The following is a 15,702-nucleotide window of genomic DNA, read 5'->3' on the forward strand; positions in this document are numbered from 1 at the left end:
ACCTCCTGACTCTTGTACTCAATACCCCGTCCGATGAAGGCAAGCATGCTGTATGCCTTCTTGACCACTCTATCAACCTGCGTTGCCACCTTCAGGGTACAATGGACCTGGACTCCCAGATCTCTCTGGACATCAATTTTCCCCAGGACTCTTCCATTGACCATATAGTCTGCTCTTGAGTTAGATCTTCCAAAATGCATCACCTCGCATTTGCCTGGATTGAACTTCATCTGCCATTTCTCTGCCCAACTCTCCAATCTATCTATATTTTGCTGTATTCTCTGACAGTCCGCCTCGCTATCTGCAACTCCACCAATCTTAGTATCATGTGCAAACTTGCTCATCAGACCACTTATACCTTCGTCCAGATCATTTATGTATATCACAAACAACAGTGGTCCGAGCACGGATCCCTGTGGAACACCACTAGTCACCCTTTCTCCATTTTGAGACACTCCCTTCCACCACTACTCTCTGTCTCCTGTTGCCCAGCCAGTTCTTTATCCATCTAGCTAGTACACCCTGAACCCCATACGACTTCACTTTTTCCATCAACCTGCCATGGGAAACTTTATCAAATGCTTTACTGAAGTCCATGTATATGACATCTACAGCCCTTCCCTCATCAATTAACTTTGTCACTTCCTCAAAGAATTCTATTAGGTTTGTAAGACATGACCTTCCCTGCAGAAAACCATGCTGCCTATCACTGATAAGTCTATTTTCTTCCAAATGTGAATAGATCCTCTCCCTCAGTATCTTCTCCAACAGTTTGCCTACCACTGACGTCAAGCTCACAGGTCTATAATTCCCTGATTATCTCTGCTACCCTTCTTAAAGAAAGGGACAACATTAGCAATTCTCCAGTCCTCCGGGACCTCACCCGTGCTCAGGGATGCTGCAAAGATATCTGTTAAGGCCCCAGCTATTTCATCCCTCGCTTCCCTCAGTAACCTGGGATAGATCCCATCCGGTCCTGGGGACTTTCCACCTTTTTTTTTTATAAAATTAGATTACACAATTACTTTTTCCAATTAAGGGGCAATTTAGCGTGGCCAATCCGCCTACTCTGCACATTTTTTTTTGGGTTGTGGGGGCGAAACCCACGCAGACACGGGGAGAATATGCAAACTCCACACGGACAGTGACCCAGAGCCGGGATCGAACCTGGGACCTCAGCGCCGTGAGGCGGTTGTGCTAACCACTAGGCCACCGTGCTGCCCGGGACTTGTCCACCTTAATGTCTTTTAGAATACCCAAAACTTCCCCCTTCCGTATGCCAACTTGACCTAGAGTATTTAAACATCCATCCCTAGCCTCAACATCCATCTTGTCCCTCTCCTTTGTGAATACCGATGCAAAGTACTCATTAAGAATCTCACTCATTTCCTCTGACTCCACGCATAAATTCCCACTTTTGTCTTTGAGTCGGCCAATCCTTTCTCTAGTTACCCTCTTGCTCCTTATATACGAATAAAAGGCTTTGGGATTTTCCTTAACCCTGTTAGCCAAAGATATTTCATGACCCCTTTTAGCCCTCTTTATAGCGCGTTTGAGATTTGGCCGACTTTCCCGATATTCCTCCAAAGCTTCATCAGTTTTGTGTTGCCTCGATCTTACATATGGTTCCTTTTTCATCTTAGCTAGTCTCACAATTCCACCCGTCATCCATGATCCATCCTGTCCAACCGTGGCTCCTGCACCAAGTTTCAGTACCCCCCCCCCCCCCCCACTATCAGTTTGTGTGTGTCCAAGTCGGGGATGGCCCCGAACACCTTCTTTGCGAATCCCACATCGTCCCAATTGGGGCCATATACACCTAACAGTGCCACTAACCTCCCCTCCAGTGCCCCTGTCACAATCACATACCTACCCCCTTGATTTGCAACCACCTTCTCCATCTGGAAGTGTACTCATTTGCCGGCCATTACCGCTACCCCTTAAGTCTCACCTAGTCCTTCACCCTCAGGTGAGTCTCCTGCAGCATTGCCACATCAGCCTTCAAACTTTAAAAAATATATATTTTTATTAAGGTATTTGAAAATTTTAATAAAAATAACATTAACAATGACATCAACATGATACAATAAACATCCCCCCCCCCCCCCATCTCAATCTTCGCACACCCCAACCATAAAACAACCTCCCCCCCCTTGGAATACTGCGTCTGCTGACATTTTCATTTTCCCTGAGAAAGTCGATGAACGGCTGCCACCTCCGGGTGAACCCGACCATCAACTCTCTTAAGACAAATTTTATCTTCTCGAGACTGAGAAACCCAGCCATGTCACTGTTGGGAGATGTGTTTTCAGAACCCCAAAATGTATCATGGAGTCCAACCAACCTCCCCCTTTAATGTATTGTTGCTTTTGAAGCACACGGCTTGTTTTCCAGGTGTGGTATTACAATTATGGACACGTGGGTTTTTAAACACAAAACAATATTTATTCCATGAACTCAACTTAACCTTTTAAAATAAACATTGGATCTCTTAACACCCCTTACTTCAAAGATAACCCCTAAAATAATATAACATTACCTAATCCTGCAAACTGTCTTTTTAAACCCCCAAAAGACTTCAACCCTTCAAAAATAGGAGCGCAACAGGTTACATTCAATATATTTATAGTCTTTGGATTTGCAGAAATCACCAGACCAGCTTTTTTCCTTCATGCAGCTCTCAGCAAACCAGCCAGGCACTTTTCAGCTGCTCTCTCAAACTGAAACTAAAAACTTCAAAATGGCTGAGCTAAAAGCCCAGCTCCACCCACATTCTGACATCACTGCATTTCTTAAAGGTACATTGCTTAAACATCCATTTCTTAAAGGCACTCTCACATGGCACCTCCCCCCAAGAAAAAAAATAAACCATCAACTTCAAGATGGTTTCATTTTTCCACTTTTGCTCCATCCACTAAGAAATGCGCACAGTAAATATACATTTTCATTTAAAGAAAACAACATACTCAAACAGCCATAATAATAGAGTCCATTTTTCTTTGTTCTTCTTCCTCCAACTGAAAACCTTCTCGATTGACAGTCTCTTTGAACAAGAAAGTCTCTGCACAATCCATCCATTCCTCTACTCCTCGGCAATTCTCTTTAGAATCAGATACTGTGGTTCAATCTGACCACAGAGCCCCTTGCAATTCTCCAATACAGGAGCATTGGTGATCACAGCTTTCAGGCAGTCACATGCCTGTTGAAAGTCCGCTGTCCATTGAAATTTTTGATGTTTCTTTCGCAAGTCCATCAGTGGAGTAATCACGGCACAAAACTTTTGCACAAATGTTCAATCAAATCCACTCATGCTAAGAAATCGCATTATTTCCCTTCGTCTTGAGGGTATCGGAAACTCCGCAAGGAAAGTGATTCGGGTTTCTCCAAATTCACTTCGGCTAGATTAATCACCAAACCCGCCCCCTGAAGTCGATCGAAGAACTCCATACGATGTTTTAAATGTTCTTTCCATGTCTGGAAGTTGGAAATAAAAGCAGATTGTCCCACTGTCTCAATGTAATCCTTCAAACGTGGGATAGGGTAAGAGTCCATTCTTGTAACTGCATTCACCATTCGATAGTCCACACACAACCGTTGGGTACTGTCTGGTTTAGGTACCATCACTATGGGTGAGCTCCAGTGGCTGAAACCCATTCCAATTATGCCATTTGTAAGCATACTCGCAATCTCTTTGTTAACCTGTGCCAATTTTAAAGGGTTAAGTCTATATGGATGTTGTTTGATCAGAACAGCATTTCCCACATCTACATCATGTATAGCCATTTTAGTTCTTCCCAATTTATCTCTACAAACTTGCCCATGTGATATCAATAACTCTTTCAGGTCAGTTCATTTTCCTCTGGAAGGTAACTCAACAATTTATCCCAATTTTTGAGAACATACTCATTTTCCAATTTAATTTGAGGTATGTCAGATTCACAGTCATCTGGATTTGGTTCATCACTTTGAGTTAGAATCATTAAAACCTCCTCCTTTTTCTCTCCTTCCCTTTCAAAGTACCTTTTAAGCATATTCACATGACACACTCGGTGAGTCTTCCTTCTATCTGGTGTTTTTAATCACATAATTCACCTCACTTAATTTCCTTTCAATCTGATACGGTCCACAAAACCTAGCTTTTAAAGGCTCCCCTACCACTGGTAACAACACTAAAACTTTATCCCCACTGGCAAAACTACAAACTTTAGATTTCTTGTCCGCTACCCATTTCATCACATTTTGCGCAACTTTCAAATGTTGTCTCGCCAATTCACCTGCTCTATTTAATCGTTCCCTAAAATTTGACATGTAATCCAATAGTGTAATTTCCAATTTCTCACCCACCAATTTTTCCTCAATCAATTTAAGTGGTCCTCTTACTTCACGACCAAAAATTAGTTCAAAAGGACGAAATTTGGTTGACTCATTAGGTGCATCCCTAATTGCAAACAATACGAATGGGATTCCTTTATCCCAATCCTCTGGATAATCTTAACAATATGCCCTCAACATTGTCTTCAATGTCTGATGCCACCTTTCTAACGCTCCCTGCGATTCTGGATGGTACGCAGTTGATTTAAATTGTTTTATTACTAAACTATCCATAACTTCTTTGAATAACTTTGAAATAAAATTTTATCCTTGATCTGATTGAATTTCTGTGGGTAGTCTATGTCTAGTAAAGAATTTAAGTAACTCCTCCATAATCCTTTTAGCTGTAATATTACATACTGGAATGGCCTCTGGAAACCTAGTAGACACATCCATTATAGTCAAAAGATATTGATTCCCATTTTTTGTTTTATGACGCGGTCCTACACAATCAATTAGGACCCTCGTAAAAAGTTCCTCAAATGCTAGAATGGGTATTAAGGGCGCTGGTTTAATCACTGCTTGAGGTTTCCCTATCACTTGACATGTGTGACATGATTGACAAAATCTAACTATATCTTCATGTAGTCCAGGCCAATATAAATGTTTCTAGATTTTAGCTTGAGTTTTCCTTATTCCCAAATGATCTCCGACTGGTACCTCATGTGCAACTCGCAACACCTCCTTTCTATACCCTACCGGCAATACTACTTGATGAACTTCTGCCCACTTTTCATCCGCCTGCATATGTACAGGTCTCCATTTTCTCATCAAAACATCATTTTTACGGTAATAACAATCTGGTATACTCTCAGATTCCTCTTCCGTATATGCTTTCTGATATATCGTTTTATTTCTACATCTTTCTGTTGTAACTCCGCCAATTTTCCTGAACTAAAAATATCCGCCTCATCCTCCACCTGTTCTTGTTCTTTTTCAACCATCTGATCAAAACTCGTTTCTGACAATTGCACTTCAACTTCATCTTCACTCTTTGATTTCTCCTCTTGTCTTAACCTGTGACTTTGCGACCTTGTTACTACACAATCCGGAAAAATCCCAGGATATACGTACTTCAACAACGAAAGGGAAAATGCTGGAAAATCTCAGCAAGTCTGGCAGCATCTGTAGGGAGAGGAAAGAGCTAACGTTTCAAATCCGATGACTGTTTGTCAGCTTTGACAAAGTCATTGGACTTGAAACATTAGCTCTTTTATATCCTCCACTCCACTCTCTTATATCCCCTCCACTGCCCCCAGATTCTCAGAGACGCCACTACCACCGGACTTGTGGAGTATCGGGCTGGCGAGAACGGCAGAGGTGCCGTTATCAGTACTCCCATACTGGTGTCTGCATGACGCTGCCTCCATCCGCTCCCACACTGACCCCTCCCCCATTACACACTTCCTAATCATGGCTATATTAGCTGCCCAGTAGTAATTGCAGAAGTTTGGCAGTGCCAACCTACCCTCCCCCCGACTGTGCTCCAGCAACACTTTCTTCACTTGTGGGGTTTTACCTGCCCACACAAAGCTCAAAATAACCTTATTCACCCGCTTGCAAAAGGCCTTTGGGATGAAGATGGGGAGGCACTGAAAGACAAACAGAAATATGGGGAGGATCGTCATTTGGTGCCTGATGGAGCAACCGCACCCAGTCAATAAAGCCCTCACCAAACCCAAACCTTCCCAGCGCCTCCCACAAGTAATTCCACTACACTTAATCAAAAGCCTTCTCCGCATCCATCGCTGCCACCACCTCCATCTCCCCTCCTTCTGAGGGCATCATAATAACTTCAAATGCCTTCGAACATTGGCCGTGAGTTGCCTGCCCTTTACAGATCCCATCTGGTCTTCCCCTATCACCCCTGGGACACAGTCCTCTATTCTTGTGGCCAGTATCTCAGCCAGCAGGTTGGCATCCACATTCTGTAGAGAAATCGGCCTGTATGACCCGCATTGCTTCGGATCCTTCTTCCGTTTCAGGATCAATGAAATCGAGGCCTGCGACATTGGTGGGGGAGGACTCCCTTCTCTCTTGCTTCGTTAAATGTCCTCACCAACAGTGGGCTCAATATCTCTGAAAACATCTTATAAAATTCCACCCGGTAGCCGTCAGGCCCCGGGGCCTTGCCCGACTGCAGGCCCTCCAGCCCCTTGATTATTTCCTCAATTTCAATTGGGGCTCCCAGCCCCTCCACCGGGTCCTCCTCCACCCTCGGGAACCTCAACTGATCCAGAAACTGCCTCATCCCCTCCACCCAGCCGGGGGTTCCGACTCATATAATTTACTATAAACGTCCTTAAACACCCCATTCCCGCCCACTGGATCCAGGACAGTATTCCCGCCTCTACTCTTTACTTTCCCAGGCCGCCTCCCTTTTCCTGAGCTGGTGCGCCAACATTCTGCTTGCCTTTTCCCCGTACTCATAAATCGCCCCCTCCCCTTGCCTTCCTCTACTGTTCCATCGCTTTCCCTGTGGTCAATAACCCAAACTCCACCTGTAACCTCCTGTAACCTCCGCCGCTCCCTCAGTCGCACCACATACGGGGCCTCCGAGTATCTCCTGTCCACCTGGAGTATCTCCTCCACTACCCTATCCCTCTCAGCCCGTTCCGCCTTTTCTCTGTTGGCCCGTATTGGGATTAATTACCCTCTGACCACTGCCTTCAAAGCTTCCCAAACCATTGCTGCAGAGACCTCCCCCGTATCATTTGTTTCCAGGTAGTTCTGGATGGACTTGTTAACCCGCCCACAGATCACTTCGTCCACTAGCAACCCCACATCCAGTCTCCACAGTGGGCGTTGCCCTCTCTCCACACTAACCCGTAGGTCCACCCAATGTGGGCCATGATCCGACACTGCGATTGCCGAGTACTCAGTATCCACCACCTTCAGTATTAGCGCCCTGCTCAGAACAAAAACGTCGATGCGAGAGGGACATGTGGACATGGGAGAAAAAGGGAAATTCCTTCGTCCTCGGACGTGCAAACCTCCATGGGTCTCCTCCCCCCATCTGTTCCATAAAACCCTTCAATTCCTTTGCCGCTGCCGGCCTCCTCCCTGTCCTGGATTTTGACCGGTCCAATTCCGGATCAATGACTGTATTAAAGTCTTCTCCATTGATCAGGTAATGTGACTCTAAGTCTGGGATCTCACCTCAAACCCACCTCATAAATTCCACATCGTCCCAATTCGGAGCATATTTGTTCACGAGTACCACCCGCACCCCCTCCAGCTTGCCACTCACCACTATATACCTTCTCCCCCCCCCCCCCCCCCCCCCCCTGTCTGACACGATTCTCCCAGCCTCGAATGCCGTTCGTTTGATGATCAAGATCGCTACCCCCTGGTCTTTGAGTCCAGCCCTGAGTGGAATACTTGGCTAACCCACCCCTTTCTCAATCACGTCTGGTCTGTGACCTTTAGATGTGTCTCTAGTAGCAGTGATACGTCCACCTTCAGCCCACTCAAATGCACAAACACGCGAGCCCTTTTGACTGGCCCATTCAGCCCTCTGACGTTCCACGTAATCAGCCTAGTCAGGGGACCCCCCCCCCCCCCCCCCCCCCGCCCACCCACTGACTAGCCATCGCCCTTTTAAGGCCAGCCTCTAGCTCGCGCCCTCCGTCTCCTCGAGCGTCCCCACTCGGGCAGTCGCCGTTCCCAACCTCCCATTTGTTCCCTAGTAACAGTTCCTCCCCTGTCAGCAAAGCAGCACCTCCCCTCTCCCTCCCCCCACAGCAACAACACTAGAAACCCAACCCCCCAAGTCAAGCTCCAGCTTAACACCTGCTCACCCCCCACTGTACTTCTGAGAGTCAGCTGACCCATGCTGACTTGATAGTGCCCGCCCCTGGCACCAAGCAGTCTGTCTCCCGATTGTTCTCTTCCCTCTCCCCCCACTTGGACAACATATTAAAAGCATCACATTCCCCAGGAAACAAACATCAGAAAAAACTGTGAAGAAACAGCCTCTTCAGAAAAAAAAACAGAACCAACCCCAAAGCCCATCCCCCCCCCCCCCCGCCTCTAACCAGCTCCCTGAGAGACAAGTAACCATCCAAACAGCCCCTTATTACACACACTACTTATACAGCCCAGCACAACAAATCGCTGCCACAGTACTTCTCCAAGGCTTCGGTGTCTTTTAATTCACCTCCAGCCTCTTTTCTTTCATAAAAGTCCAGACTTTGTCCGGTGTTTCAAAGTTGAAGTCCCGTTCCTCATGTGTGACCCACAGATGGGCTGGGCACAGCATGTTCGCGAGGGCTCTGTGCGCTCTATCCACTTCAGGGACTGAGGGAACGCCTCAGCCCCCATCAATTTATCCAACATGTCCGTCACATAAGCCCTCGCATCCGATCCCTCACTGCCTTCAGGGAGGCCGAAAATTCAAAGATTCTGCATCGTAGACCTGTTCTCCAGGTCCTGCATTCTTTACTGACGGTCATTCATCATCCCCACCTTGGTCTCCAGGACGGTTATATACTCCTCGTGCTCCGACACCTTTTTCTCCACCTCCTGGATCGCTCTCCCGTGGGTCTTTTGATTCTGCACAACTTGATCAATCGAAGCCTTAATCGGGTCCAGCGTGTCCTCCTTCAGCTCGGCGAAGCAATCTTCAAAAAACTCCACCAGCTGCCCCATTGACCACTGTGCCGTCGCCCCGCGGCCCTTACTCTCCGCCATGCTGTCCCGCATTGCCGGCTCTGCTTGTGTCTTCCTTATAGGACTTTGTCTTCTCACACGGCCACTTCTGGTCCAATTCTCCAGACACCGGAGGGGGATTTCTCCTCACTGTCTCACTCTTCACCAATTTATCCCATCAAATCCGAAAAAACAGGGGAAAAGGTCCAAACATCCACCACAGGCCGGAGCTGTCAAATATGCGACCTACTCCTCCAGGCGGCCACTGGACAGCACCCTTGACCTCTTGACTGGGCCTCCCAACCCTCTCATGTTCCATGTGACTATCCTAACTGACCACCCTTCTTAGCCACCATCATCATACCACCGGGCCCTGCCCCATGAGCCTGACCCGCCCCTATCCATGATTAACATCAAAACCCCTCCCCTTCCCAGAATCCCCCCTGCACTTCCCCTCGAAAAAAATCTCAACCAGTATCAATCCTCTTCCTCCCCCCTTGTTCGCCTCATAGGCCCATTGAAACCTGCCAACCATGCTCCAATGTCCGCAGTCCTCCTCTCACCTCACCTCCATTCACTAGCCAACTTTAGTTAGCTAGACTGGGTGCCCCTCCCCCCTCCCAAAGGCGTACTCTCCCCTCCTACCCAGTCCCAGAAGAAAAAGAAAAGCAATCTAACCCATGCAATTCAATGAAATAACATAACCGCTGCAAAAAAAACAAAAATGCCAATCAAACCAAACAAAAACCTAAACTCTATAACAATGTGAAGTTAAGTAAGTTACAATACAGGTCAGTGAAAAGAAAGTTATAACATTTATACATTTTCCAGCTCCCCAATCACATTCCACGATCTCTCTTCCAGCTCCACTCCTCACTTCTATCCCAAGCCTTCTGCCTTCATGGACGCCTCAGCCGCCTCCACTGTTTCAAAATAAAAATCTTTGGCGAGGTACGCCACCCTCGGCTTTGCCGGGTATACCATACCAAATCGTAGTCCCTTCTCCAGTGCCGCCTTCACTCGGCTGAACGCCGCTCGCCTCTTTGCCAACTCCACTGTCAGGTCCAAGCACCATCCCACTGCACCTCCCGCTTCTGCTTTGCCCAGCTTAACACCTTCTCCTTCATGTGGTATTTTTGGAGCAGATAATTACTGCTCTCGGCGGCTCGTTTACTTTGGGTTTTGGCCTTACGACCGATGAGCTCGGTCCAGCTCATACCGGGAGGGCCTTCACCCTCCCCCATCAACTCTGCCAGCATCTTAGCAAAGTACTCTGTTGGCCATGCGCCCTCTGCCCCTTCAGGCAAGCCCACAATTCTCAGATTTTGCCCCCTCGAGTGGTTCTCCAAGTCCTCGAGCTTTGCTCGGAGTCCTCTGTTGACCTCCCCACCCTCTGTCGTTTGTCTCCCATCGAGGTGAGCTGGTCGCTGTGCTGCAACACGGCCTCCTCCACTTACTTCATCTTTTCACCCTGTTCTCTCACCTCAGCTGATGTCTTTGCCACATCCACCCTCACTGGGGCGATAGAAACCCATGCTGTTGGGTTACGGGTATAGGGTGGATACGTTGACTTGAGTAGGGTGATCATTGCTCGGCACAACATCGAGGGCTGAAGGGCCTGTTCTGTGCTCTACTGTTCTATGTCTAGTCACTTATTATTTTCTCCTTCTTTCTTCAATCTTAAAATAAATAAATAATAAAATAAATAAAAAATTAAATAAAAAGTTAAATTTTAAAAAATTAATTTGAAAAAATTTCAAAAATCAAAATTTTAAAAATCTCTTCCCCTGGGACTGGACTTCAAACATAAGAACATAAGAACATAAGAACTAGGAGCAGGAGTAGGCCATCTGGCCCCTCGAGCCTGCTCCGCCATTCAATTAGATCATGGCTGATCTTTTGTGGACTCAGCTCCACTTTCCGGCCCGAACACCATAACCCTTAATCCCTTTATTCTTCAAAAAACTATCTATCTTTACCTTAAAAACATGTAATGAAGGAGCCTCAACTGCTTCACTGGGCAAGGAATTCCATAGATTCACAACCCTTTGGGTGAAGAAGTTCCTCCTAAACTCAGTCCTAAATCTACTTCCCCTTATTTTGAGGCTATGCCCCCTAGTTCTGCTGTCACCCGCCAGTGGAAACAACCTGCCCGCATCTATCCTATCTATTCCCTTCATAATTTTAAATGTTTCTATAAGATCCCCCCTCATCCTTCTAAATTCCAACGAGTACAGTCCCAGTCTACTCAACCTCTCCTCATAATCCAACCCCTTCAGCTCTGGGATTAACCTAGTGAATCTCCTCTGTACACCCTCCAGCGCCAGTACGTCCTTTCTCAAGTAAGGAGACCAAAACTGAACACAATACTCCAGGTGTGGCCGCACTAACACCTTATACAATTGCAACATAACCTCCCTAGTCTTAAACTCCATCGCTCTAGCAATGAAGGACAAAATTCCATTTGCCTTCTTAGTCACCTGTTGCACTTGTAAACCAACCTTCTGTGACTCATGCACTAGCACACCCAAGTCTCTCTGAACAGCGGCATGCTTTAATATTTTATCGTTTAAATAATAATCCCGTTTGCTGTTATTCCTACCAAAATGGATAACCTCACATTTGTCAACATTGTATTCCATCTGCCAGACCCGAGCCCATTCACTTAACCTATCCAAATCCCTCTGCAGACTTCCAGTATCCTCTGCACTTTTCGCTTTACCACTCATCTTAGTGTCATCTGCAAACTTGGACACATTGCCCTTGGTCCCCAACTCCAAATCATCAATGTAAATTGTGAACAATTGTGGGCCCAACACGGATCCCTGAGGGACACCACTAGCTACTGATTGCCAACCAGAGAAACACCCATTTATCCCAACTCTTTGCTTTCTATTAATTAACCAATCCTTTATCCATGCTACTACTTTACCCTTAATGCCATGCATCTTTATCTTATGCAGCAACCTTTTGTGTGGCACCTTGTCAAAGGCTTTCTGGAAATCCAGATATACCACATCCATCGGCTCCCCGTTATCTACTGCACTGGTAATGTCCTCAAAAAATTCCACTAAATTAGTTAGGCACGACCTGCCTTTTACGAACCCATGCTGCGTCTGCCCAATGGGACAATTTCTATCCAGATGCCTCGCAATTTCTTCCTTGATGATAGATTCCAGCATCTTCCCTATTCCCGAAGTTAAACTCACTGGCCTATAATTTCCTGCTTTCTGCCTACCTCCTTTTTTAAACAGTGGCGTCACGTTTGCTAATTTCCAATCCACCGGGACCACCCCAGAGTCTAGTGAATTTCGGTAAATTATCACTAGTGCATCTGCAATTTCCCTAGCCATCTCTTTTAGCACTCTGGGATGCATTCCATCAGGGCCAGGAGACTTGTCTACCTTTAGCCCCATTAGCTTGCCCATCACTCCCCCCTTAGTGATAACAATCCTCTCAAGGTCCTCACCTGTCATAGCCTCATTTCTATCAGTCGCTGGCATGTTATTTGTGTCTTCCACTGTGAAGACCGACCCAAAAAATCTGTTCAGTTCCTCAGCCATTTCCTCATTTCCCATTATTAAAACTCCCTTCTCATCCTCTAAAGGACCAATATTTACCTTAGCCACTCTTTTTTGTCTTATGAAATGAAAATCGCTTATTGTCACGAGTAGGCTTCAATGAAGTTACTGTGAAAAGCCCCTAGTCGCCACATTCTGGCGCCTGTCCGGGGAGGCTGGTACGGGAATTGAACCGTGCTGCTGGCCTGCTTGGTCTGCTTTAAAAGTCAGCGATTTAGCCTGGTGAGCTAAACCAGCCCCTTATATATTTGTAAAAACTTTTACTGTCTGTTTTTATATTCTGAGCAAGTTTACTCTCATACTCTATCTTACTCTTCTTTATAGCTTTTTAGTAGCTTTCTGTTGCCCCCTAAAGATTTCCCAGTCCTCTAATCTCCCAGCAATCTTTGCCACTTTATATGATTTTTCCTTCAATTTGATACTCTCCCTTATTTCCTTAGATATCCACGGTCGATTTTCCCTCTTTCTTCCGTCCTTCCTTTTTATTGGTATAAACCTTTGCTGAGCACTGTGAAAAATCGCTTGGAAGGTTCTCCACTGTTCCTCAACTGTTCCACCATAAAGTCTTAGCTCCCAGTCTACATCACAAACATTCATTTTCAGTGGGGACCACCCATGTGCTCTGCTCCCTCTCTCATTCGTCCTGGATTCAGGCCTCGTGCCAACCTCCACCCCCGCCGCTCACTTCGGGCTCAATGCCCCCTGCTCCTCCGGCCGCTGGACACTCACGGGGGCCTCCTCACCGGCTACAACCGGCCCGACCTGGTGGCCATCCCGTAGGACCCAAAGGCTGAAGAAATCCCGATCGGCAAAACAATGGGGAAACCCCGAAGAAAGGCCGAACTGTCTCGGACCAGCGGGAGCCCCTTCTCAATGCAGCCGCTCCGCTCCGCTCGCGCCACTGGAGGTCCCAACAAGAACTATTTCAAGGGATTCTTGAACTCTAACGGAGGTGGTGGCATAGTGGTTTCGTCACTGGACTCATGACCCAGAGTAATGCTCTGGAGATCCTAGTTCAAATCCCCCCCACTGCAGATGGTGAAATTTAAACTCCATAAAATATCTGGTATTAAAAGTCTAATGATGACCATTGTCGATTGTCAGATAAACCCATCTTGTTCACTAATGTCCTTCAGCGAAGGGAATCTACCATCCTTACCTGGTCTAGCCTACATGTGACTCCAGACCCACAGCAATGGGATTGACTCTTAACTGTCCCCTCAAGGGCAATTAGGGATGGGCAATAAATGCTGGCACTGCCGGCGGTGCACATGTCCCATGAATGAATTAAAAAACACTTGCAAGAAAGAATAATTTTAAGTTTTGAAAAGAAAGTCAAAGTAAGTGGCAAAAGTCAAGAGGAGAATTATCTAATAATAATAATCTTTTATTATCACAAGTATGAAGTTACTGGGAAAACCCCCAGTCGCCACATTCTGGTGCCTGCTCGGGGAGGCTGGTACAGGAATTGAACCCGCGCTGCTGGCCTTGTTCTGCATTACAAGCCAGCTGTCTAGCCCACCGAGCTCAACCAGCTTATAGTGCTGGAGTTGGAGAGAAACAAAGGTACATCGTATTGCTGAGTCCTTGATTTTACCTGCTTCCTGATTTGAGAAAAGAACTCAGGTGGTGTCACTTTCTGATAATAGGAGGCAGATAAATGATATTGAAAGGAATAATAATAATAATCATCTTTATTGTCACAAGTAGGCTCACATTAACACTGCAATGACGTTACTGTGAAAATCCCCTAGTCGCCACATTCCGGCGCCTGTTCGGCTACACAGAGGGAGAATTCAGAATGTCCAATTCACCGAACAGCACGTCTTTCGGGGCTTGTGGGAGGAAACCGGAGCACCCGGAGGAAACCCACACAGACACGGGGAGAACGTGCAGACTCCACACAGACAGTGACCCAGCGGGGAATCGAACCTGGGTCTCTGGAGCTGTGAAACATTGAAAAAAAATTAAGTTTGCCCTCCAAGTGGATAAATCCATGGATACAACACAGATTCTGATATTTGCTAACGTTGTCGGGGATGGGATAGTTGAAGACTTAGAGTCATAATCTTTAACATCATGGAAAGTGGCCCTTCGGCCCATCGTGCTTGTGATTGGCATTGAGCACCAATCTACCCCAATCCCATTTTCCACACTTAGCCAGTAACCTTGTCTACTCTGGCATTTCAAATGGTCATCTAAATACTGCTTCAATGTTATGAGGGTCTCTGTCTCCTCTATCCATCAGGCAGCGAGTTCCAAACTCCCACCACCCTCGGGGAGAAAATGTTATTCCTCAAATTCTCTCTAAACCTCCTGCCCCTTACCTTAAATCGAAAGCCTCTGATTATTGATCCCTCTACTAAGGGGAAGAGTTCCTTTCTATCCTCCCTATCTATGTCCATCATAATTTTATACACTTCAATCAGGTCCCCCCTCAGCCTTCCTTGTTTCAAGGACAACCCCAGCCTAACCAGCCTCTCTTCACAGCTGAAATGCTCCAGCCCAGGCAGCATCCTGGTGAATCTTCTCTGCACCCTCTCCACTGCAATCACTTCCTTTCTATAGTGTGGTGATCAGAACTGCACACAGTACTCCAGCTGCGGCCTAACCAGCTTCTTTTTTTTTTAAATATAATTTTTATTGGAATTTTTTACAGAAAATATAAAACGTAATGACAAACAATGAAATGCAACAAAATAACCCATAATAACTGTAACACCCCCAGACCATATCGACACATGTATCCCATCCCCCACCCCCCAACCCCAATGAACAACAGAAGAACTTAAAAATAAATTTAAATTAAATAAACATAGTCATCGTCCGCTCCCCCCACCCCCACACCTATTCCCTCCCCCATCCCCCCCACCCGCCCGGGTTGCTGCTGCTGCTACTGTCCCCGTACCCTATAGTTGAGCCAGAAAGTCGAGAAAAGGTTGCCACCGCCTAAAGAACCCTTGTACCGACCCTCTCAGGGCGAATTTGATCTTCTCTAGCTTAATGAAATCCGCCATGTCATTGATCCAGGTCTCGACGCTTGGGGGCCTCGCATCCTTCCATTGTAGCAAGATCCTTCGCCGGGCTACTAGGGACGCAA

The 15,702-nt window shown here is 46.5% G+C and overlaps 1 protein-coding gene across 1 annotated transcript in view; it reads right to left on the reverse strand.

Annotated features, from left to right (window-relative positions):
* Positions 1–3,269: 3,269 nt before the first annotated feature.
* Positions 3,270–15,702, reverse strand: part of tmem169b (transmembrane protein 169b) — a 77,069-nt gene continuing 64,636 nt past the window's right edge. The window contains exon 4 of the mRNA XM_038790231.1: positions 3,270–3,699. Within this exon, the coding sequence (XP_038646159.1) occupies positions 3,695–3,699 (5 nt within the window). The 3' untranslated portion in view covers positions 3,270–3,694. The remainder of the gene's footprint in view (positions 3,700–15,702) is intronic.

Source organism: Scyliorhinus canicula, chromosome 2 (assembly GCF_902713615.1).
Source record: "Scyliorhinus canicula chromosome 2, sScyCan1.1, whole genome shotgun sequence".
Lineage (NCBI taxonomy): Eukaryota > Metazoa > Chordata > Chondrichthyes > Carcharhiniformes > Scyliorhinidae > Scyliorhinus > Scyliorhinus canicula.